Raw genomic sequence first — 26706 nt, 5'->3', positions numbered from 1 at the left:
GGTATATAAACCAATGGCAGGAACTGAATATCTTTATCACTCTTCTTACTAGAATTTAGGCCAGGTTTGGTGGCTCATACCTATAACCCCAGCACTTTGGGAGGCTAAGGTGGGAGGATGGGAGGATCACTTGAGTCCAGGAGTTTGAGACCAGCCTGGGCAACAAAGTAAGATCCTGTCTCTACAAAAAAATCAAAATACAAAAAATTTAAAAATTAGCCAAGCATGGTGCACACGCCTGTGGTTCCAGCTAACAAGAGGCTAAGGCAGGAGGATTGCTTGAGCCCTGGAGGTTGAGGCTACAGTGAGCCATGTTTGTGCCCCTGCACTCCAGCCTGGGAGACAGAACAAGACACTGTATCAAAAAAAAAAAAAAAAAAAAAAAAAAGTAAAGCTGCAAAGAGATTAGTAAAAGAATTATGCATACATATTTTGCTTTTCATCATTATTGTTACTTCATACAACCACAAATTACTAGCATCAGTGGTACCCTGTCCCAGTTCTCTGGGATTTGCACGTCAGAGAAATATTTTATCTAAACCATCCATGTGAATATTTCGAAATATTCCAGTTTGCAGTGAAATTCATTCTTTTATTTCATTTTTTTCTTTTTCTTTTTGTTGTTTTTTGTTCCATTTTTTGTACTTTATAAATGAAGAATTACTTAAAATTGGAAAAAGAGATAGCTCAAGCATTGAAATTTCAACTCCATACACATTTCAAGGAGTGCAAAAGGTTATACGTCAGGGGGTACTAAAATTACTTAAGATTTTTTTTCAAATGAATGCCAAAAACTGTATCTGCTAATAAGTTTTGCCCAGCTTGGAAACCAAACTCACCCACAAAGTATGAGAACTCCAGATATACGACAATAAATATTTTTGGCCTAGTTTCAAAGCTACATAATGCCAGACATAGACATGTAAAAGTAATGGCAAGAACTACAAAGATTATAAAAGAAATAAAGTCACAGTTCGTAATTCATATGATTATGTTCAATAGCAGGCTTAGACGGCTATTCACATAATAAGATCCACATGTAAAAGCATCAGCTTATTTTACTTGGTAAAAGATAACAAATATTAAAATGGCTTTTAAAAGTAAAATTTTGTTGAGAGCTTATAAATGCATTTTTGCAAGCTCAAGGAGAATAGCTGAAATTGTTTTTTTGTTTCTATTTAGATTTCCAACTTCTGCTTCCCTTTTCGTCACACTCAGAAAAGTTAAGTAAAAAATGAAAGAAAATACAATCTCAAAGATCAAAACAGCTTTTAAATATTGTCACTATAATCTGTGTATTAAAACTGGAGTGTAGGGGGAAACACCATTCCCCTAAAATTAAATTCATTCTGCATTGCATTTAGAGAAAGGATGAGGGAAATACAGCTGTCAGCTGTTCAAATCTTGATTTGACTACTGGGCACAGATTATGGGGCTCAAAGCCAAAGTGAATAAAGCCAAAGCAATTCCCTTGTATCCTCCACTGCAAGGTGAGTATATAAAGCTGGTTTTTAAGAGCAGGGATTCTAGCAATATTTTTTGCTCCTTGGAATATTTTATTTTAAACCCAAGAAAATCAAATTAAATTTTGTGATGGGTTTGATTTTCAAAGATAAAAGAAGCACACCTTTGTGTGCTTTCTGTCTGCTTAATTTATGGATTAGAAGTGGTCAACCATCAGGGTGGGCTAATGAAAAGCGAGACTGAGGGGAAAAGCTAGTGGAAGAAGAATGGAAGAAACTGTAGAATCTGAGATAAACTGTCAGTGCCTTAGGCAAGATAAACCAGAACACCACAGTGCCAAGAACAGCTAGCCTGGGGTTCAGTTCTTAGTCGCAAGCAATACTGTGAATTGCAGTTCATTTTTTAAAAGAAATTTGACTAACATAGAAAATAATAATTCAGTAGGTGAACTGAAAATAATCACATTGTAAGATGTTATGTTAAATACAATGAAATATTTTTGTCAGTACTATAGGTCTATATTGTATTGAATTTTTATTCCGCTGTGTAAAATATAACAAAAGCTTTTGTTCCTTTTCAACCCAATGAAAATTTATAATGTAGGATAATTACATTGCATCTCTTATCTATCAACTGTTATAAAATAAAACAATAATGTTTTGCAAACACATTTTTTCTTAGTTCAAAGTTTGCATGAAATTTTTAAATAGCCCTCTAGCAAAGCACTGTTTGTGTTGAATACATTTGTAATGCATTGATGATGACATACATTTTTCTTAGATGTTAGTGAAAATTTTTTGTTACAAAAAGACACTTTTCAATTGAGTTCTGTCCCTATTTACACATGGATCCTTTTAATGGATGTTGAGAGTCTTGATTTAGAACTTTTAATAGGCTCGTTTACATTTTGCAAATCTCTACCTTTGAAATAAAAATGCAGTGATCCACCCATCTGCAGACAATTAAGACCAGCAGCCAAGTATAAAAGGGTGGAGAACTTTTAATGGGTGTTTATAGATTGGAAGCACTGACCCCCTTTTAAATGAAAGAGGCCTAAGAAGAAATAGTAAGTGTTAAGGATAACCATGAAATTCATTTAACCCCCCAAGCAGAAGATCTGTTATCAAAGAATTTGCAGGATTCTACACCTTCCAACTTAAGGTTCTCAGGTTAAGTACTTAGCAAAAGTACTTTAAAAAGAAATATCTTATTAGAAGTGTTTTGATTATAATTTCTTAGCTGCTTGAAGGTCAAAACACAAGCCAGCAGGAAGACCAACAGTAAGGTATGTGATATAAAAACAAATATTTCCATAAAATCTTTGCCCTAGCAAAAAGAGAAATTCTTAGTAGTTTCAAGGTGGGAATTTAGGGAATAGTATTTTTTTACAGGAAATACTGGTTAGGCGTTTTATATAGGGGGTTCTGCATTTGTGAAGGGATAATTTGCTCTAAAATATGTGGGCAACCAGCCTAAATTCTCTAATTGAGTAGTTTGCTCATAACCCGAGGCCATTAGGTGAATGTAAACTGTTACAGGCTTAGTAAGAAAATAGTCCCATTAGGATTTTTTCTATTTGTATGTGGTTGCGGGTTAAAGTAACTGTTTCCAAAATCATGGATTAATGAAAAGCTCTTTTTTTCTGAGTTTGCAAATACCAGCTTTGAAATGCTCAAACTTAAATTAAGCCAAGGATTCTTTTTTTTTTTTAACAGTTAAAAAAAGTTTTACAAGATCAAGTCTCAACTATAAGTTCCATTGTAAGTTATCTAAAAATAAAAATTAGAGATATTTAATTGAATGGTTGTTAATAATAAAGGAAAAACAGCCATATTTTCTCTGAATCTGTCATTCACGTATTTTGCTCATGTCCTAAAACGTCCAGTAATGGCAAATGCCAAAGACTTTGATGCACAGAAAATGAATGTAACTTCTAGAAAATAAAAACTCATGCAGAGATTCAAGAAATGTTGTGTCCATGTATTTCATTCGGTAATGCTCAGATGCCACACGTGCTGCATGTATGCTCGTATATCTGTAAAGGAGAAGACAACTTTATATGCTGCTGCTTGAACTAAATTCTGAACTTCTCTTTCATAATGGATTTCTTCAGTTAAACAGTCTACCTCCTTTCCTGTTTCCCAATTCCTGTTAACTCATCACATTGTTCTTTTTACTAAGTATGGTATACTTGTATAGCCCAGAGCAGGACAAGGGAGGAAAACAAAATAGACTGTGTAATATTTCTTAAAATCAGTAGTAACTGTACATGCAGAAGAAATTCAGTCAAGGGAGGAAAAATCTGACCAAATATGTCAGGTAAATGTAATAGACATACTCAAAATTAAAGTAATTCATGTGTCTTTTTCGTGTCTCTATTTCTCCTTTGAAATTGGCTCCAGTACTAGTAAGGTTATGGATGCTAGTATTACATCAAATCTTATTTTAAAAATTGAATTACACAAAAACATTTTTTAGCGACTTAATTTTCTAAATATACACTTAGAACTGAACACGAATCTCTCACTCACCTGGGAGTGCTAGGTGTTTCCTTCAGCTGTTTAACTTTTTACTCTGGAGGTTTTCTTTTTTCATTTTAAAATGTCTCATCTCAAAACATTATAAGATTACAGAAATACCCTAAGTATATATTTATACAACAATTTAGCTGAAAAAAAAATCAGAGTAATATGTGAGAAACTCCTTAAAAAGAGAACATTTTTTAAAAAAAATGTTAAAGCAGAATTGTTCTGAAATGACTTACAAGAACTGGAGAGAGAAACTCACATACACATTGGAGTACATGAAGAGAGAAGGGATTTTCAAAGAGGCTTGCTCTACAATGAAAGTATGTCTAAATTCTACACCTTGAAAGAAGGTAGAAAAGATTTCCAGAACAGCCTGATAATGTTTAACAGCTTTTTAAAAACTTTCTAAAAGATAATCATAAAGATAATCTATTCACTATCTTCTTTCAGTTGAGATTGAAGATGGTATTCCTGAATAGTGAATTTTGGAAGAATTGAAGGATGAGATTTGCTAAAAGAACTGATGATAAAGGAAATATAAATTGATTCTGGTAGAAACCAAATGGAGAAAAAATATTTGTCATCAAAATTGTTCCCTTAATTCCTTATTTTCAAAACAATTAAATAATACTATAGTATTAAATAATACTATAAAGAGGAAAAGTAGAGATTCATTAGATTCTTTCACATACCACCTTACCAATATTTGTAATATCAGATATAACTAGGAATTGTATGACAAGCAAAATGAAAATGGGTATTTCTATAGAGAATAATTATGCTTGAAATGACCAAAGACACAATAAAATTATAATGATAGAAGTTTTTAAATCCATTCATGTAAACATACTATTAGAAGCTCTCTGCACATAAAGAGGCTTCAAAAGGATCCTAGATGGTTTCTCAGAAGGGATACAGGTGAAACTTTAAAAAAATAAAGGACCTATCCCTCTTATATTCCATCTTGCATGTACAGTAACTTTAATACATTTTTTTAGATGAATGAGAAAGAAGAAAAGCAAACTGGTCATGATACAATATCTATCTTGTGAAAATATTACAAGTCTAAATATTTGTTCTTACTAAAATATGAGTTAAAATAGGTTTTCCTGGTAGGTAACTGTTGAAGTGAGGTGAAAGTGTTTCACTATAGCATTCTGTTTTGCATATGTTTAAAATTTTCCATAATAAAAAGTTTAAAAGATAAAAAAGCAGATTCCTCAAGATTTGGAGAGTAGATAAATTGGCATTTGCAAAGTTCGTTTCTATTTAGGAATAAAAAGTTGGAGAATCATTGCAGAATTTCTTCTCTGGGAAGGATTTACTGAGGGAAGGGATACTAAAGTGGCATCTGCTCTGTCTAGTGATAATAAAACAGGAAGGTAGAATGAGGCAGAAAGGGAAGCCAGAAGGGAGGGGCAGGATAGCAATTTTAAGCCTGGTGGCTATTTTAATAGTACAAGACTTTGTTCTTCTGATGCTTCACCACCTCATTAACCTGTGTGTCATTCTGAAGTATTTTGCCATGCTCTGATGATTAGAGACTCGCTCACTAACAACACATTTTAAATGCAAGTTCTTCCCTGGAGTCATGGTGAATTAATTTTCAATTAGTTTTCATTAATGAACTTCATTTTTATGGTCCTAATTGCTATCCCAGCTTCAGGAAACTCAGCAAGTACTTTGGTGGGCTATGGGGTGGGAGGCCACTCTAAGAGCCAAGAATATTCTGGGCCCTTTTCAGAAGACTATACTTCAGTCATCTTCCAAAACAGAAAATTACATCTAAATTATAAATCAAACACCCACCAATAGAACCCATGCATCTTTTCTGTGGTCTTGAGAAGTGTGTTATTGCTAGCTTCATCTGGAATTTATCTTGCATCCCAAAACCAAGATCAGGGAGGGAAACAGTGACATTTAAGCAGAGAAAAAGAGCTACTGGAAGTTCTAGAGAGATTGTCTAAGGTAAGGAATCATTTTCTCTTCCAGGAAAAAAAGGAGACCAAGGATGTTTATGGTGATCTTATTATCATAATTATGTCCATATTTTCAATGAGCAAGTAAAATTCCTGCAACCAGGTTACTTCGTCTTCTTTCTTCAGTGAAAAAAATGAATACCAACATATTCAGAATCTTCTTTCTTCTATAGAGAAATTCATCACTACTTCCTTTTGTAAGCTTCACTGTTAAAATCAGAGTAGGCTATATCTGTACTTTAGGAAATTTTGAGTAACCATTATGTATTGTTTACAATAATTCCCTTCAGTTGTTAATATTTTTTAAATCTGTCTGCCATGTGGAAATTCTATCCTGAATTGTTTCTATCTAGTACTAATGCCAAATTTCTTCCTACTTGGAAAATTTTTTTTTTTAATTATGTTTTAGAGATGGGGATCTCACTATATTGCCTAGGCTGACCTTGAACTCCTCAGCTTAAGCAATCCTCTGGCCTCAGCCTCTTGAGTAGCTGGGACTACAGGCATGCACCACCACACTTGGCTTACTTGGATAATTTTCAGTCATTGTAAATTAACATTAGAAGATGTTTTACAAGCATAATGCATATAAATAATAAAAGAATAAGAGATACATAAGCTTGTACCTGATGGAGTTCTGCTCCCAGTTCTACGATTTAGGCAAGTCACCCACTCTTTCTTTTCTTTTAGACAGGGTCTCGTTCTGTTGTCCAGGCTGGAGTGTAGTGGCACAATCTCGGCTCACTGCAACCTCCACCTCCCAGGCTCAAGTAATCCTCTCACCTTGGTCTCCCAAGTAGCTAGGACTACAGAGGCAAGCTACCATGCTTGGCTAATTTTTGTACTTTTAGTAGAGACGGGGTTTTGTCATGTTGGTCAGGCTGGTCTCTAACTCCTGGGTTCAAGTGATCCACCCGCCTCGGCCTCCCAAAGTGCTGGAATTACAGGCGTGAGCCACCGCACCAGGCCTCACTCACTCTTTCAATGACTTAGTTTCCTCTCAAGTAAAAAAGTTTAGCCCGGATTTTTCAGAGTCAAATAATGATTCAAAAATAGTTTGTAAATAATCACAAATAAGTCTAATACGTACAGACAAACTGCATAGTAAAATCAGTGTTCTTGGGTTGCTAATGAAGGACTAATAGCCTGAGTAACACACCCACAAACCAACACTCTAACAACTCAGGAAGCCACTGTGATGCTCTGTGCCACAGGATGAAGACAATAAGATGTCTGTACTCTTCATTTCCACTCTAAAAACGAATCTGACTCTCATGAAATACTTATTAGCCACAGCCTGAGACTTTATATTTACAAAATTTAATAAATATTTTTATTTCTTATTATTTTATTCATGAAAAACTGAGTTTGTTGATAGCTTAATTATTTTGTTTTTTTTTTCTCTTGAGAAGGGACACATTTTAAAGCACATCATGGTTTTAGAATTTAAAAAGTATTTTATCTTGTTACTTTGACTTAAAAATATGTTATTTTTTAATTAGTTGTGTTAATTCTTCTCTTTGCACAGGAATGATTATTTCAATATTCTTTCAGTTAACATTAATAGAGTGCTGATTTCCTCATAATACTGAAATCTTCAGGATCATATTTAAACAAAACAAAACTTGAAGATGGCGTCCTGCTCTGGAAGGATTATAAAACAGTTGAGATTACAAAAAGGAATACATGAAACTACACAGCAGTGACAAACCAACAGATGAATAAGTAGAAAATAAAGCAGCAGAAAATGTAAATGGAAGTGTCCAGGGCATGTAGAATAGAGTAAATTATGATGGCCATAAACCTTAGCTAGTGTTTTACTGTCTTCATTTACTTCCTCCAGCAGAAGCAGTTTCTCTACATTGCTGATCACTTTATTGTGAAAACAAACTCAGACTTTAATTCTTCTCAAATGAGAAGTATCTTATAGACAGAAGCATTTCCTGGCATTCCATTCCCCCCGTCCCCACAGAAAGACATAAAGATGAAATTGGGGGCCTGGCCCAGTGGCTCACAACTGTAATCCCAGCACTTCGGGAGGCCAGGTGAGTGGATCACTCGAGGTCAAGAGTTCCAGGCGAGCCTGGGCAACATAGCACAAACCCTGTCTCCACTAAAAATACAAAAATTACCCGGGTGTGGTGTCACACACCTGTAATCCCAGCTAATCCAGAGGCTGAGGCAGGAGAATCTCTTGAACCTGGGAGGTGGAGATTGCAGTAAGCCAAGATTGCACCACTGACTCCAGCCTGGGTGACAGAGTGAGACCCTGTCTCCAAACAAAAAAAAAAGATATAAAGACAATGGCTCTCACAAAATGCAGCAAGAAACTACAAATGAGACACACTTTATCATGTAAGTCATTTTTAAAGATCTGGAATATCACTATATATAGTTTAGGTACAGATTACAGTCCAATCTATAAAAATAGAAAAAGAACTATAGATAATAAAACTATAAAAATACAAAAAGAGGCCAGGTGCAGTGGCTCACGCCTGTAATCCTAGCACTTTGGGAGGCTGAGGCAGGTGGGTCACCTGAGGTCAGGAGTTCAAGACCAGCCTGATCAACATAGTGAAACCCCATCTCAACTAAAAATATAAAAATTAGCCAGGTGTGGTGGCAGATGCCTGTAATCCTAGCTACTCAGGAGGCTGAGGCAGGAGAATTGCTTGAACCCGGGAGGCAGAGGCTGCAGTGAGCCGAGATCACGCCACTGCACTCCAGCCTAGGTGACAGTAAGACTCCATCTCAAAAAATAAATAAATAAATAAATAAAATAAACACTATAGATAATAAAACTTAATTAATAATGAGCAGGAACAACACTAACCTCCAGAAGTAATCTATTAGGTAATGCTATGAATTAAGGCTGATATGTTAAAGCCTTTAGAGGTGCTTAATTTGTAATAAATTATTGTTTTGTTTTGTTTTGTTTTTTTGAGACAGAGTCTGGCTCTGTCGCCCAGGCTGAAGTGCAGTGGCGTGATCTCCACTCACTGCAAGCTCCGCCTCTCGGGTTCATGCCATTCTCCTGCCTCAGCCTCCCGTGTAGCTGGGACTACAGGCGCCCGCCACCACGCCCAGCTAATTTTTGTATTTTTAGTAGAGATGAGGTTTCACCGTGTTAGCCAGGGTGGTCTCGATCTCCTGACCTCGTGATCCGCCCATCTCGGCCTCCCAAAGTGCTGGGATTACAGGCGTGAGCCACCGTGCACGGCCTATTGTATTTTTAACAAAATATTGTCTGACTAATCAATTATAAAAGTAAGATCCGCAGTCTGACAATGGCATGGTAAAAACAGGTCAAATTTTCGAGTCAGACAGACCTGAATCAATCCCACTTCTGACATTTATGAACAGGTCCTTGGGCAAGTTTCTTCACTTCTCTGAGTCTCAGTTTTCTTACCAGTAAAATACAAATAATATTAATACCTACATTATAAGGATTTTTTAAGGATTGAATGACATAACTCATGTAAAATGTTTTGCACATGGTAAGCATTAAATAAAAATAAACCATTGCTATGATATACTCGGCTAAACATTCAGACCCATACAAGATTCTCTAAGGAGGATGAGGGAAGTTATCTTACAAAATCATCTCATCAGTGAAGTCAACAAAACATTTTCATTAAAAACCACTAATAAATTTGAAGACATAGCCAAATAAGAATTATGTGGCTGCCATTTACTAAGGCTGCCTGGCAGCCACTTCAAAAAATTGAGATGTCACCAGTTTACAAATCTCAACTTCTGGCACAAAAATCAAGTAGCTAATATCATTCTGCCTTTATAATTCCACTGAAACACAGGATAATTGGTTCTATATTTTGTCTTAAACTATCCTGAGTTAAAATAAACAATAATATACATTTCCAGTGTTTTCTCATGAATAAAACATAAGTGGATATATGTGGTTTTATTAGGTTGGATGGGAAAATAAACTTCCCTGCAGCCATGCACCTGTTTTCTACACATTCCAATATGGGAAATGTCAACTTCTTTAAGAGGACCACTGTGAAACTGGCCCCTAAGTACATTTTCTTAAGTCCCACATAATAAGGATTTTTCTAACATGTTATGTGTTTTCCCAAAACATTAAAGAATGTGTTTCAGGATTCCCTAACCTTAATCATAATGTTCTTATAAGATGGGTGATTTGTTATATTTATAACAAATAGTCAAGTTATAGTAGCTGAAAGTCAAATAGCATTACCAGAAAAAGGCAATGAGAGAGAATTGGGTAATATTATAATTCTGACTCTTCAAGATACATTTTAAAATAAGGCATCTTACAGTATGAGGTAAAAATAACAGAATATTATTGCCCCCATTCTAGCTTAGTAAGATGTTAGTTATTTTGTTTTCTTTTTTGGAACAGTAATACAGGTACATAGTTTCAAAAATTGAAAAGTTTAAAAGGATGTATGCCCCTCACTGATCTTCCAAGTAAACTTGGTTTCTAACACTGAAGCACTATTCAGTCATGTATCTTATAAATGTAATCTCACATTGATTTACCTGATACCAAGACAGACAGATAGATACATGGATAGATACACAGAAACTTTTACTTCTGATTTAATGTATATAGTATTAGTTAATAACATATTAAATAAGTAAATTAACAAATATCACGTTACCATGATTTTTAGTTCTGAAGAAAATATCTAACACAGGGAGTGTCTACTGTACTACAAAAGACCGTCAAGAGAAGTTCTGAAAATCATATCACTGAAAGTACCACATACATGGAGTCAAAAGGAGAACTGAAGCAAATACATAAGCTCCTGTCTACCAGACCCAAATAACAGAATGTTTTGTAGTCATAGACAAGGATAATTTATGTTCCTATTGATAGTCCTAAGAACCTGCAAGCTGAAAGTGCCCTCTGAACCACAAAGCAGTCCAATTGTCTGATTTAGTCTTAAAGCCATCTTGTTACATTGTATTTCCTTGAAATTTTTGATCCAGCTCTAAAAGTTTCTTATGTGTGACAATTTTTTCATTACCCAGAATGTTAAAGTAATCATAATATTTTATTATCCTTAATTATTTAAAAAGAGGGGTTTCCTTTAAGTATAAAACGGACTATGGGAAAATGAAAGACAATCTTTCCCTGTATGGCTTTATAGGAAGACTTCTGTTTGTCCTCATTGTTGAGTGAATTAGTATTAATATTGGCTTAATGTGGACTAAATAATTTTATCATTTTTTCAATTTTTCTAATAAACAAATTATATATAATCAAATATTTAGACATTTAATTGATTTTGATTCTATGAACATAGTATCTTAAATGCATATAAATGTATTTCAAATGATTAAAGGGTAGTTATTTAGATATTTCATACAAGGAAAAATACTCTAGTAAATACAAGTAATTATGCTAAGATATGATAAATGTATAATGAACATTTATGGTACTCAGTTTTCTGAGTTAACAATACTAATTTTACTAATTTCTTCAGAACTACTGCTCTCTATTTTTTACATTTACTTATTTAAATAAATGATGTATACGATTTGAACAGCCACGTTAAAACCTCTCTCCCTAAATGTAATTTAGAACATAAATTATTACATAGAAAACTGCTTTTAGAACTTCTAATTGATAGTTGTAAAAATATTTTAAGGATGCTTTGCTTTGAGTTTTAATAATATTTCAAGCATATTAAATTGTTCTATTATTAACTATTAATGTATTTATATTTTTATGCAACAACATTAGAATATTTTTGTTTTGACAGAAACCAAAGGAAGCAAAAAAAAAAAAAATGCACAGTTAAACCAAAAAGATACTGTGTCATTCACACTCAAACACCACAGGACATGTTAAGACAGACATTAAAATAGCATTCTATTGTGTTATTATGACACATGGTAAGTTTCCAAAATTAACAGAGAGGGTATTTTACTGCCTGTTGGCATGCATCACAGTTTTAATATGGCTTTTTTAAGGGTAGGAGAAGAGTTAACAATTTCTTATGTGTTTTGATAAGTACTTCTCTTTTTTTTTTTTTGAGACAGGGTCTTGCTCTGTTGCCCAAGCTGGAGTGCAGTGGTGTGATCATGGCTCACTGCAGCCTCAGCCTCCCCAGACTCAGGTGATCCTCCCACCTCAGCCTCCTGAGTAGCTGGGACTACAGGCATGCACTATCACAGTTGACTGATTTTTTTTTTTTTTTTTTTTTTTTTGGTAGAGATGGGGTCTCCTTATGTTGCCTAGGCTGGTCTCGAATTCCTGAGCTCAAGCAATTCTCCCACTTTGGCCTCCCAAAGTGCTGGGATTATAGGCATAAGCCACTATGCCAGGCCCTGACAAGTACTTTTGAGAGCTTATTAGGCAGTAATCACTTTTAGATACGTTGTTTTGGGTGAGAAAACACTCAGCAATCACATTTCCTCTGTCTATCCCAGCCACCTTCCAGGGTTGCTTCTCTGTTCTCCTCCTCTTGTCCCAACTGCATTTAAAAAGGATATTTGAAAAACAAATTGGTGAAGGTATAAACTTGTTCAGTTATGTTATCTGTTCATGCCTGACCTTATAGGTTGGGCACTCCCCTTGGCCTTTCACAAGTGCAGTAGCATCTCCAATTTTGTTCAAGATTCACAAGGTTAGCTCTGTCTCTGCATACCCTTGACACTCACAATGTAACTAGAGTCGCTCTCAGTTAGCTTCAGCTTTCTGAAATATTCAGTTTATGCCCTAAAATGTGCTCACTATATAAATCACATTTCAATATGATTCCAAAATATGGAATGTATTTCTAAACCATAAGGAAGAACGTAGAATCTCATCTCAAACTCCACACAGCTAGGTCACTATGTGGCATTGAGTGTTTTCAAGACGAAATGAAGGTTTCAGAGTTATATGAACTCAGCCTCACTGCCCAGGCATACACTTTCCAAATATTAATTAGGATACCGTCTGTGGCTTCAATAAACTATACTGGGGCCTCCTCCTTCAAACCTCCAACCACTGCCATTTGAGTATGAAGCATCCATTGGCCATTTGTTTCACCAGGTGTTATTTCTCTTTAAGCATGTTATATTTAGATTTCTGAGTAAGATGACAGTAATAGTTCAATGCCCCTCATTTACCCCCACAGAGGTCAAAGGGCAGGACATATTTTGAAGCCAATTACTCTGTCTCTTTGGTTTAGAAGGACGTTAGTTATGTACTCTTCAAAACACGAAAGGTAAAGTAGTTTTCCTGCATCCAAAATTACCGACAGTGCATAGAAAGAGATTCCAGCCCCGCTGAGTTACTTTTTCACATGGTGTGACATGACAAAACACAGACACAAATTCACCGGGCAAAAGATAGCTGGAGTGCTGATAGTTGCCTTTAGCTGACTTTCTCTTCCTGGAGCCAGAGGGAGGACTTAGACATAGCATGCATAAGAAGACTGGCACTGGATTTAGGCAGTCTGGGTTCAAAATTCACACACTGCTGGCTGGTGACTTTGGGAATGTTAATTTAAGCTCAGCTTTCTCCTCTATCAATTAGAGTTAATAACAGCATCTGCTTCATAAGGCTTAAATGAGATAATACATACAAAGTGCCCAGTATGTGATTAGCACTTAGTAAATGTTGCTTATTATTATTTCATTCATTCATTCAACAAGCATTGAACACCTACTAGAAAGCATCTTATGGATGAAGAAACTGAGGCACAGAAATGTTGGACAGGCATCCAAAGTTACTATTAAGGTAGGACTGGAACACAGATGTCCTAATGTCAGTTTATCTCACTAGGGTAAGTTGGTTCTCTTAATGGGTTATTAAAAATTCACCTTAGGTTTGAGAAACAGTCAGGAACTTCAGTTTTCAGAAACAGCCAGTTTTTTGCTTTGGTTTTGTGAAGGGGGTAATGGTTTCAAACATATCTGCAATGAGAAACATATTTTTGCAAACATATCTTCCATGAGCAAAGCAAAATAAGGGGCCTATCATGGTGGGGGGAGGTATTGCATTGGGAGTTAAACCTGATGTAAATGACGAGTTGATGGGTGCTGACAAGTTGATGGGTGCAGCACACCAACATGGCACAAGTATACATATGTAACAAACCTGCACGTTATGCACATATACCCTAGAACTTAAAGTATAATAATAATAATAATAAATAATAAATAATAAAATAAAATAAAATAAAATTCAAATTTGAAAAAAAAAAAGACTGAGATGTAAATGTGACTCACCAAAAGAAAGGCCAACAAATCCTTAAGTCACCCAAAAATTCATCTCACTGCTTTACCTGTGTCTTGCTTAATCTGAAAAAAAAAATGTCTTGTTGTCAAGTAGGGCCCAAGACTTTTATTTCTTTAATTGTATATATTGTCTTTATGTCTTCATATAATAGGATTTATATAATTTTCTTTTTTTTAATTTTTTTTATTATTATTATACTTTAAGTTCTAGGGTACATGTGCATAACGTGCAGGTTTGTTACATATGTATACTTGTGCCATGTTGCTGTGCTGCACCCATCAACTCGTCAGCACCCATCAACTCGTCATTTACATCAGGTATAACTCCCAATGCAATCCCTCCCCCCTCCCCCCTCCCCCCTCCCCATGATAGGCCCCGGTGTGTGATGTTCCCCTTCCCGAGTCCAAGTGATCTCATTGTTCAGTTCCCACCTATGAGTGAGAATATGCGGTGTTTGGTTTTCTGTTCTTGTGATAGTTTGCTAAGAATGATGGTTTCCAGCTGCATCCATGTCCCTACAAAGGACACAAACTCATCCTTTTTTATGGCTGCATAGTATTCCATGGTGTATATGTGCCACCAACAGACACATGAAAAAATGCTCATCATCACTGGCCATCAGAGAAATGCAAATCAAAACCACAATGAGATACCATCTCACACCAGTTAGAATGGCGATCATTAAAAAGTCAGGAAACAACAGGTGCTGGAGAGGATGTGGAGAAATAGGAACACTTTTACACTGTTGGTGGGATTGTAAACTAGTTCAACCATTATGGAAAACAGTATGGCGATTCCTCAAGGATCTAAAACTAGATGTACCATATGACCCAGCCATCCCATTACTGGGTATATAGCCAAAGGATGATAAATCATGCTGCTATAAAGACACATGCACACGAATGTTTATTGCGGCACTATTCACAATAGCAAAGACTTGGAATCAACCCAAATGTCCATCAGTGACAGACTGGATTTATATAATTTTCAATCAATACTAAGGACAAAAAAATGGGTGAGGATCAGGAGGAGAAAGGGTCCCTGTGGATTGATTATTTTCTCTAATGAGTGGCTATACCCAAAGACTGACTAACAGAGAAGCTATATTAAACAGATTAGCCCACATTTACCATGCCAAAGCTGATAATGGATTCCCTATGGAACAAATATCATATCACTCCGATCTTTATACATCACTACTACTGAATTGAAAATTTCAGTCTCTGTAAACACAAAATAATATAAGAACACATAAAAGACTATAAGATGATGTCAAACTAAATATAAATTTCTTCACTTTTTTTTTTTTTTTTAAGACAGGGTCTCACTATATTGCCCAGGATGGAGTGTAGTGGTGCGATCTTGGCTCACTGTAACCAACACCTCCCAGGTTCAAGCGATTCGCCTGCCTCGGTCCTCCAAGTTGCTGGAATTACAGGCATGTGCTAGCACACCTGGCTAATTTTGTATTTTTAGTACAGATGGAGTTTCACCATGTTGGCCAGGCTGGTCCTGAACTCCTGACCTCAGGTGATCCAGGTGGCCTACCAAAGTGCTGGGATTATGGGTGTGAGCCACTGTGCCTGGCCTTCTTCACATATTTCAATTGAAATCTAAACATATGATAATATGGTTGTTTCTGCACAATAGCACAAAAATATGCTTTTATGAAAAAGTGACAAAATCAGTAATTAGTGGTCACAAAAACACTTCATTGTTTATTCACAACCAATCAAAAAATGAGACTTTTTTCCACTGAAAGAATACAAAGTAATTACAGTACAGATATTCAAATAATTTGATGAAATTTAATTGATGCTCTATAAGTGGAATTACCAAACATCTTTGACCAGAATGCTAAGATTTGGTGGGAGGGAGTAAATCTACATTTGATGATATAAATATTTCAGAATGTTGAAACTTGATTTTTCCTAGACTCTATTTGAAAGCTACCAAAAATTAATATGAAAATAAAATTTAAAACAGCAGGAGTCAAAATGCGTATTTTGAATGACAGCAGTTCCACTGGCTTATAATCATTTCTTTAGCCCAGATAAAAACCTCTTTATAGCCTTGGTTCCGAGATTGTACATTTCTGATGCAGTTTATTATAAGAAAAGTAAAACAGTCCTGACTATGTAAGTGCATTTAAGATTTGCACTGCTAAGAAACATAACCTTGATAACAAAAGAGAGTGGGAATGAATATTATTACAAATGACAAGATTTTTGAATGCAGAACTGGCATTTGACAGTGTCACTTACAATAACTGAGTTTTTTAATCTATGTAATTCCTGGAGTATCTTTCTGTTGTGCATAATATTTAGTTTTTGGTCACATTGCAATATAGCTTTGTGCTTAGTATTCACTTTTATATTCTTCCTCCCCGGTACCATGCCAGTTTTGAAGCTGATCAAATAAGATTTTTCATCATTGAAGAGAAGTTGACACTAATTTTTTCATTCATTTCACACACAAAAATTTTTTCTTTTTTGAAGAAAAAAGTCTCACTGGGCAGCAGCCCGGGAGGAGTACAATGGTGCAATCATGGCTCATTGCAGTCTCAACCTTCCTAGGCTCAGGTGATCCTCCCACCCCTCCCTCACAAGTACCTGGGACCACAGGCATGCACCACCACCCCTGGCTAATTTTTTTTTTTTTTTTTTGGAAAGACTGAGTTTCACCATTTTGCCCAGGCTGGTCTTGAACTCCTGGGCTCAATCAATGCACCCACCTAGACCTCCCAAAGTACTGGAATTACAGGCATGAGCACCGCACCCAGCCCATTTTTATAGAGTGTCTTTTATGTACCAGTTAGGGATCTGTGCTGAGAAAAAGTCATGGTCCCTGCTTTCATGTAGCTTAAAGTCTAGTGAAGGAGCCAGACTTTTAACAAATAATCACACAAATAAGTAGTCCTCTTGATCCCTGGTTTCACTTTCTTTTCCACAGTTTCTGTTACCCATGGTAAGACGTGGTCTGAAAATAGATGAGTACAGGATAATAAAATATTTTGAGAGAGAGAGAAAAAAAAGATTCATATAACTTTTATTACAGTATATGGTTATAATTGCTCTATTTTATTGTTAATTATTGTTAATCTCTTCCTGTGCCTAATTTACAAGTTAAACTTTATCACAGGTATGCACGTATAGGAAAAAACAGTACATATAGGGTTCAGTACTATCCCCTGGTTCAGGCATCCACTGAGGGTCTTGAAAAACATCTCCCTGGAATAAGGGGAAACTACCGTAGTTTAAAGGCAGTAAGTATTATGAAGGAAGACTATAGCGTGCCAAGAGCTAGAACAGGAAGATTCTGACTCAGTTTGGGATATCAGGGAAATCCATTCTGCATATCTGATCTCTAAGGTGAAAACTAAAGAAAGAATGAGTTGACTAGGCACGCAAGTGGATCAACAGAGTAGACTGGGATTGCTTCCCTCCCTATCCCTCACCACAGACTTTCCTTACATAGGTAGGTTTGAGCTGGTATAGATCTGCCCTCATTCAAGCATTGGGCCCTGACTGGTCCAATTTAATCTCCTTGCCATGGTGATTGGTTCAAAGATGAACTGGCCAGAACCAATCAGCACATGACAGTCTTCACAAGTCACAGTAGTTGGTTCTTGGGGGGAAGAAGGGGAGTGTGACCCAAATTTGGATAATCAAACTGAGACTCAGGACTTTTGTCTGAAGATGGGGGAAAAGTTGCCTCCCCTTCTTGAATGTGAGCTAGGACATGCAGCCCAGGAGCCAGCAGCAGCTCTCTCTCTATCCGAAGAAAGGCCAGCTTGAAAGTAAAGCCAGCAGGGAGGAGAGGGCAGAATCAGGATCACCACAGTGAACCAGAATCCTGATGGCATTAGGAACAGAAGCCTGAACCATCCGTGATCTTTCCAGCTTGCTTTTCTGTTAATAGCAACGAAAGTATTTTAACTGTTACTGGCAAAGGGGATTCTAGGCAGAGGAAATGCTATGTGAAACATTATGGGTTATGTGAAAACCCCAGACAGGAAAGAATATAACACAATGTTGGATACCACTCACTTATCCTCCATATGAATTCACTCCTTTGATCCCCTAAGAATACTGTGCTCCGTGTTGGTCTCTCTGCCTCTGGTATTTTTTTTCTACCTCCAACCTGTCTATCAAATCCTACTCATCCTTCAAAATCCTATTTAAGTACTTCCTCCTTTTCTACAAGCCCTTCCCCAAATAGCCTTTACCCTATAAGATGCCCACTTCTCCTTACTGACTCTAGCCAGTTTTTTTCCAATTTCAGTTTCAGCATCGGCTGTATGCTGACTCAACATGCCCCCTACCTGTTCTCCAATGCACTTCCGCACTTCCCACGCCTTTGCCCAGCACATTTTCTCAGCCTGGAATGAACTTCCTTCTAGGGCATCTATTGACATACCCTTCAAACATCTATAATGCCACATCTCCTAGAAAGCCTTCGCTAAACCCCCAGTAGGATGTGAACGTTATCTATTTCTCCACTAGATTTTTCCTTTATTGAGGACAGGAACCATTTTTTATTCAACTTGAGTTCCCACAGCATTACTACAACAGAGTAAACATTAGAGACAAATGTTTACTGAACAAATAAATGGTTTAATTGTTAGATGAATAAACAGATTCCTCTAAATAGATAGGTGAACAGATAGCTATACATAGATATATAGATATGTATATACAAATTCAGTATCCCTCATCTAAAATACTTGGGACCAGAAGTGTTTTGGATTTCAATTTTTGTGGGGGTTTTGGCATATTTGCATATACATAAAGAGATATCTTGGGGATGGGACCCAAGTCTAAACACAAAATGTATTTATGTTTCATATGAACCCTGTACACATAGCCTAAAGGTAATTTTATTTTTCCCTTGAGGACCTGGAATAAATTGTGTGTTGTGTGCCTGTGTTTTGACTGCAACCCCTCAGATAAGGTCAGATGTAGAATTTTCCTCTTGTGGTGTCATGTTGGTGCTCACAAAGTTTCAGGTTTTGGAGCATTTTGGATTTCAGATTTTCAAATTAGGAATGCTCAACTTGCATGTAGTTAAGTGTTATGGAAAAGGATCCATGTGTACTTTTTAAAATCTGTAGTAAATAGCAGCATACACGAGTATGTTGTAGGAACTAAATATAAGTATATATTGAATGAAAAAATACTTATGAGATGCTAGAATTTACAATAATCAGAAGAATGAGGACTTAAGCAAATGTGTTTGATGTTTTTCTGTTTTTTTTCTTTTAACTTGGAAGCTATAGATTGTCATTCAGCAACTTTTTATTTAATGCCTAAGGCACTCATTGCTTATGACACCAGTCATCAGAGCCATTACTAAAGTCACTGATGTACAAGAATATACAGCTAATAGAAACCAGAAATGTTGTTCACGTGGTTAAGCCCTAAATATTGATGAATTGCACTTGAGAGCAAATAGCTTCAGCTATAAATATGGGACTGAAAGGACCAAAAACCAATGTTTACTTCCTTCTACGAAATGCTTTTTTGAAATGGCAAATAGACTTTTGTAATGAGAATATCTTTCAGTGAATCAAACTGGAAACCTAACTACTTTATCGTTTTTCTTTAGAGTTGGCAGCTTCAGCTTTTTAGGTTACATTAAGACTTTTGGTGCCATTCATACAATGTTAGTGGGAATATACTTGGTAAAGACTTTTGGAAGGACAATTTGATATTATCTATCAAAATGTAAAATATATATAACCCATTAAGTCCACTTCTAGTAACCCATCCAGAATAAAAACTCACACTAAAGCACAAGGAAATATGTACAAAAAATGTTTGGTACAATATTATTATTGGTTGAAGACAACCTAAATAGCCATTAGTATGAGAATGGTTATATAAGCTGAAGTATGTTGAGACTGTACAATACTATACCTCTGCTAAAAAGAATGAAGTGGATCTGTATGTATTGGTATGAAAGAATGTCAATAATAAATTCTTGCAGAAGCTGCATGGTGAGTACTTACTTTTCTCTCTACTTTTTTGAAAGTTTGAAAATTTCTATAATAAAAAAGTTTTTAAAATATCATCTGGAGCTCCACTTCTATTTAGGATCTAGAAAGTTTCAAGATAACATCGCTCCCATCCTAACAACAAGAAAAAAAATGGATAATTTACAAAATCATAATTTTTCTTTAACCCATTAGAGACCCTGAGGATAAAGGCAACTGTATGAACTAAATTCCGAAGACTGACAAACTTCTTCGAGGAAAAAAAGGAACACTTAAATTTTTACCTTTGTCACAGCACAGAAGGAAGAGGTGACTACCATTTAAGGTAGGTTAGAAAAAAAGGAGCAATATTTTTAACAAATGCCTAAAGACTAGATGTGGGCTAGTGTATCAATTTAGAATAAATGGGAACCCTGGGCCTCTACAAGGAACTTTGCATTTATTCCCAAGCTCTTATGCACCCAGTGACCACAAAATAGATTGGGAGGAATAGTTGGAGATAGGGCAGAGCCCCCTTTGGAGACTCAGTCATACAGGTAAGACCAGCTGCAGGGCGGAGTGGTATGAAACAGAGTCCACCTCCCCAGAACCTTCTCTCTTAACAACATAAAAGCTGTAAGCAGCTTAAGGGGAGGAGAGTAGTAGCAGAGCTTGTCATACCAAGAATCCAGGCAAAGATCCACTGCTTCTGGCCAGGTGTCATAGCTCATGCCTGTAATCCCAGTACTTTGGGAGGCCAAGGTTGCAGACTGCTTGATCCCAGGGTTTCAAGACCAGCCTGGGCAATATGGCAAAACCGTGTCTCTATAAAAAATACAAAAATTAGCCGGGCATGGAGGTACATGCCTGTAGCCCCAGCTACTCAGGAGGCTGAGGTGGGAGTATCACCTGAGCCCGGGGAGGTAAAGGCTTCATTGAGCTGTGAGCATGCCACTGCACTCCAGCCTGGTGGACAGAGTGACACCCTGTCTCAAAGAAGAAAAGAAAAGAAAAATCAACTACTTCCGGGGAAAGAATAGAAACAAAAGCCCCTTGGCCCTGGGAGAGGTATAAAAACCTCCTGGGCCTGGGATACTGCAATAATACAAAGCAAGGGTCTGCTCCAAATAGGGAGAAGCTAGAAACTCTCCCCTGCCCAAGACTCAGCACAGATGTCTGACTTCTTTGAGAGGGGCATCCATCAGGAGGAATACTGAAGAGGCTCCATCCCTCAGGCCCAGGCACACAGGCCCTGCTGAAGACTGCAGATGGATCACGAAAACCAAGATCTCCCTGGTCCTACAATGAACCTAGCACTAAATTGGTGTAAATGGCTGTCTACTAGCAGGGGAGGGACAAGACCATAGAGGGAGCCCTCCCCTCCGTGGTACAGATATTCAGGAACAGTTGACAACTGAAAGTGAACCACAAACATGGAGCATCTCTCCAGCACCCCAGGCCTAACATCAAACACAAGGAAATAGCCATCCCCTGCCAGAGGCATTTGAATCTGTTGTGCACTGAAGACAGAGATAGCAGCAACATGGCAAAACCAGCTCAATGGCTGACTTAATTGACTAATTCTACCACACTAACATGCTGACAAAAAGAAGAGGTGTGCTCATCGCTGGACTTACATACTCTTTGCCTCAGTCTCTGCTGTTCTACACATATCTGCCATTAAAGAAAAAATTAAATGATATGGTTTGGCTCTGTGTCCCCACCCAAATCTCATCTTGTAGCTCCCATAATTCCCGTGTGTTGTGGGAGGGACCCGGTAGGAGATAATTGAATCATGGGGGTGGGTCTTTCCCAGGCTGTTCTTGTGATAGTGACTAAGTCTCACAAGATCTGATGGTTTTAAAAAAGAGTTTCACTGCACAAGCTCTCTTCTCTTGTCTGCTGCCATGTGAGGTGTGCCTTTCACCTTCTGCCATGATTGTGAGGTCTCCCCAGCTACCTGAAACCATAAGTCCATTAAACCCCTTTCTTTGGTAAATTGCCTAGTCTCGGGTATGTGTTTAGCAGCAGCATGAAAACAGACCAATACATTAAACAACAAAGAAAGCAAGAAAAAAGACATATTGTCAAGTGATAAAGCAATAATTAATTAAAATCTAAATTCAGAGATGACTCAGGTGTTAGAATTATTAGGCTGGTACTTTAAAATAACTATGTATAATATTTTATTTTTTTGAGACAGAGTCTGGCTCTGTCACCTAGGCTGGAGTGCAGTGGAGCGATCTTGGCTCACTGCAGCCTCCACCTCCTGGGTTCAAGCAATTCTCCTGCCTTGGCCTCCCTGAGTAGCTGGGACTACAGGCATGCACCACCATGCCCGGCTAATTTTTTTTTATTTTTAATAGAGACAGGGTTTTACCCAGCAGCTTGGACCAGGAGCTCCTGGTCTCAGGAGCTTGAGACCAGCCTGGCCGACATGGTGAAACCCTGTCTCTACTAAAAAATACAAAAATTAGCCAGGTGTGGTGGCACGCATCTGTAATCCCCGCTGCTCAAGAGGCTGAGGCATGAGCATTATTTGAATCCAGAAGGCAGAGGTTGCAGTGAGCCAAGATTGTGCCATTGCACTCCAGCCTGGGTGACAGAGTGAGACTCCATTTAAAAAATCATCATCATCATCATGAAAGAAAACAAGAAAACAAACCACACATCCAAAAAAACTCTAAGTGCCCCAAAGAGGAAAATAAATCAAATAAATATCAATGACATGAAAGTCAAACTACTGAAAAGGTAAGATAAAGAGAAAATTTTGAAGGCAGAGGAAAAAGCAATGCAGACAGAAAAACAAAGACGACATATTACTTACAACATACTTCTCATTGGAAACTACATAAGCCAAAACAATGAAGCAACATCTTAAAGTACTGAAAGAAAAAATACCTGTCATCCTAGAATTCTATACCCTGCAAAAGTTCTTGCAAAACTAAAGACGAAATAACAGACTTTTGGGGGAAAAAAAAAAGGCTGAGAGAATTTTCCAACAGATCTGCACTAAAAGAAACGTTTAAAGAATTTCTATGGGCAGGAGTATGATATTAGATAGAGATCTGCGTACATGAAGAAATAAAGAGCTCCAGAAATTATAAAAATAAAGCTAATTTTTTAAATTTTACTTTTTTTCTTTTGTTTTTTTGAGACAGCATCTCACCCTGTTGTCCAGGCTGGAGTGCAGTGGCACAATCACAGTTCCCTGAGGCTTCAGCCACTCAGCCTCAGAAGATCCTCCCACCTCAGCCCCTCAAGTAGCTGGGACTACAGGCGTGTGCCACCACATGCAGCTAATTTTCATATAGATATGTATTTTTTGGTAGAGGTAGGGTTTCACCATGTTGCCCAGGCTGGTCTCAAACTCCTGGGCTCAAGCAATCCACCTGCCTCGGCCTCCAAAAGTGCTAGAATTACAGGTGTGAACCCCTGTGCCTGGCCTTAATTTACTTTTAATCACTTTAAAACATAATCAACTGCCTGAGGGAAAAATAGTACTATCTGACTATCTGAAGAAAAAAATAGTACTTTAAGGGTCAAAACATATGTAGAAATAAATTGTATGACAACAATAAGTCAAGATTGAGATAATTAATGTTTCAGAAGGATCCTTCTCAAACACTATTCTCCCATATATATGATTTCTTGGCTTATTGAAGCCTGCTTGTGTAGAAAAAAACATGAGCGTTGATGTCTCCCCAGCCTTTAGCTGTGGGACCATGAGTAGAATGTTGAGCATCAGTTTCCTCATCTTTAAAATGAGAGGGAAGGGCCAGCCACGGTGGCTCACGCCTGTAATCCCAACACTTTGGGAGGCCGAGGCAGGAGGGTCACTTGAGGTCAGGAGATCGAGACCAGGCTGGCCAACATGGTGAGACGCCGTCTCTACTAAATATATAAAAAATTAGCTGAGCATGGTGGTGTACACCTGTAATCTCAGCTACTCGGGAGGCTGATTCAGAAGAAGAGCTTGAACCTAGAAGCTTGGCTGCAGTGAGTCGAGATTGCACCACTGCACTCCAGCCTGGGCAACTGAGCGAGACTGTGTCTCAAAAAAAAAAATATATGAGACAGAAGAAAAAAGTAATACCTAGTGTGTGGCTCCCTGTGAGAGGCAAATGAGTTCACTATGAAAAACAATTGGCCCTGTGCTTGGTATATGACAGGCACACAATGCCGATGTTAGGAGTTGTCTCTCCTCACCACCATCACCACCACTCCCCTCACTGCACTATCCTCATTGCTGCATATTTTGTTTATGGCTTTAGACTCTGTTTACAGATCTCGTTGATATACACCACTCTTAGAATAAGACATTTATTCAGCCAGAAACCATATTTTTTGTTCTTTTGCACCTGGGAAACCTGTAAACTGCTCTATTTCTCACCTTCTTGCCCTTCTGTGTCAATGTTCCTTAAGACATTTCTTCAGAACTCCTTTAGCTCCCATAATAACTGTGTGTTTGCTGATCCTATTATTCAATCCCATTATAATAATTGTCATTAAACTGAAGTTATTTCTCTGGCCCAGTAAATAATGACACATGGGAATATTTCTAGGTAACAAATCACTCTGTACTCAGACATTTTTATAACATCCTAATGCTTGATCAAATTCATCATCTTTTTGTACAGTTTCAGAGCTGAAAGAGAAGTTAGAGGATATCTAGCCCATTCTCAAAGAGAAGCCACTCAGCCAGTTAATGGCAGAGCCAAGACTGAAACTCCCTTTCAGCCGGAACCACTCTTCCAGTAATTCACCAAAATGATGAACACAAAGGGAAAAAGGAGAGGCACCCGATATATGTTCTTTAGGCCTTTTAGAAAACATGGAGTTGTTCCTTTGGCCACGTATATGCGAATCTATAAGAAAGGTGATATCGTAGACATCAAGGAAATGGGTACTGTTCAAAAAGGAATGCCCCACAAGTGTTACCATGGCAAAACTGGAAGAGTCTACAATGTTACCCAGCATGCTGTTGGCATTGTTGTAAACAAAAAAGTTAAGGGCAAGATTCTTGCCAAGAGAATTAATGTGCGTATTGAGCACATAAAGCACTCTAAGAGCCGAGATAGCTTCCTGAAACGGGTGAAGGAAAATGATCAGAAAAAGAAAGAAGCCAAAGAGAAAGTTACCTGGGTTCAACTGAAGCGCCAGCCTGCTCCACCCAGAGAAACACACTTTGTGAGAACCAATGGGAAGGAGCCTGAGCTGCTGGAACCTATTCCCTATAACTTCATGGCATAATAGGTGTTAAAAAATAATAATAATAATAGTAAAAGACCTCTGGGCTAAAAAAAAAAAAAAAAAAAAAGAGATTGAAACTCAGGGTTCCTGCTTCAACCCATCATTATAAAGTGGACTGGCTAAGTGATTTTTAAAAATCAAGTAATCATCTCTATATCATAGTTAGAGATCTTGAGCTAGACATGGTGGCATGCACCTGTAGTCCAGCCACTTGGGAGGCCAAGGTAAGAGTATCACTAGAGCTCAGTAGTTCAAGCCCGCAGTGGGCTATGACTGTGCTACTGCACTCCAGCCTGGGAGACAGAGCAAGACTCCATCTCTAAAAATAGAAAAAGGAAAAAGAAAGAAAAACATAACTAGGCCGAGCGCAGTGGCTCATGCCTGTAATCCCAGCACTTTGGGGGGCCGAGGCAGGTGGATCACCTGAGTTCAGGAGTTCAAGACCAGCCTGACCAACATGGTGAACCCCTATCTCTACTAAAAATACAAAAAATTAGCCAGGCATGGTGGTGGGCACCTGTAATTCCAGCTACTCAGAAGGCTGAGGCAGGAGAGTTGCTTGAACCCAGGAGGCGAAGATTGCAGTGAGCCAAGATTGTGCCATTGAACTCCAGCCTGGGCAACAAGAGGAAAACTCTGTCTCAAAATAAAAGAAAAGAAAAGAAAGAGAGAAAGAGAGAAAAAAAAGAAAGAAAGAAAGAAAAAGAAAGAAAGAAAGAAAGAAAGAAAGAAAGAAAGAAAGAAAGAAAGAAAGAAGGAAGGAAGGAAGGAAGGAAGGAAGGAAGGAAGGAAGGAAGGAAGGAAGGAAGGAAGGAAGGAAGGAAAGAGAGAGAAAGAAAGAAGCAAGGAAGGAAGGAAGGAGGGAAGGAAGGAAGGAAGGAGAGAAGGAAGGAAGGAAAGAAGGAAAGAAGGAAAGAAAGAAGGAAGGAAGGAGAGAATTAAGGATCTCTAAAATGTGCAAAAATGCCATAGTGAAGACTTTTATAGATGAAAATACTTTAATACCACAGGAGAAAAGAAGCCGTATTAATCCAAAGTCGTAGCAGCATTAATTATTGTTGTCACTGCTGTTCAAACAATTGAGTTTTTTTTTCTTTTCTTTTTTTTTTTTTTTTTTTGAGCCCAGGCTGGAGTGCAATGGCGTGATCTCAGCTCACCACAGCCTCCACCTCTTGGGTTCAAGCAATTCTCCTGCCTCAACCTCCCGAGTAGCTGGGATTACAGGCAAGTGCCACCACGCCTGGCTAATTTTGTATTTTTAGTAGAGACAGAGTTGCTCCATTTTTT

The 26706-nt window shown here is 37.5% G+C and overlaps 1 protein-coding gene across 1 annotated transcript; it reads left to right on the top strand.

Moving 5' to 3' along the window:
* Positions 1-24922: 24922 nt before the first annotated feature.
* On the top strand, positions 24923-25442 carry LOC126932706 (60S ribosomal protein L21-like). Its single transcript, XM_050751814.1, has one exon. The coding sequence runs from the start codon at positions 24937-24939 to the stop codon at positions 25417-25419; it is 483 nt and encodes a 160-aa protein (XP_050607771.1). The 5' UTR covers positions 24923-24936; the 3' UTR covers positions 25420-25442.
* Positions 25443-26706: the final 1264 nt, after the last annotated feature.

Source organism: Macaca thibetana, chromosome 12, assembly GCF_024542745.1.
Source record: "Macaca thibetana thibetana isolate TM-01 chromosome 12, ASM2454274v1, whole genome shotgun sequence".
In the NCBI taxonomy this organism is placed as follows: domain Eukaryota; kingdom Metazoa; phylum Chordata; class Mammalia; order Primates; family Cercopithecidae; genus Macaca; species Macaca thibetana.
This window is presented reverse-complemented; position numbering and strand designations above follow the sequence as displayed.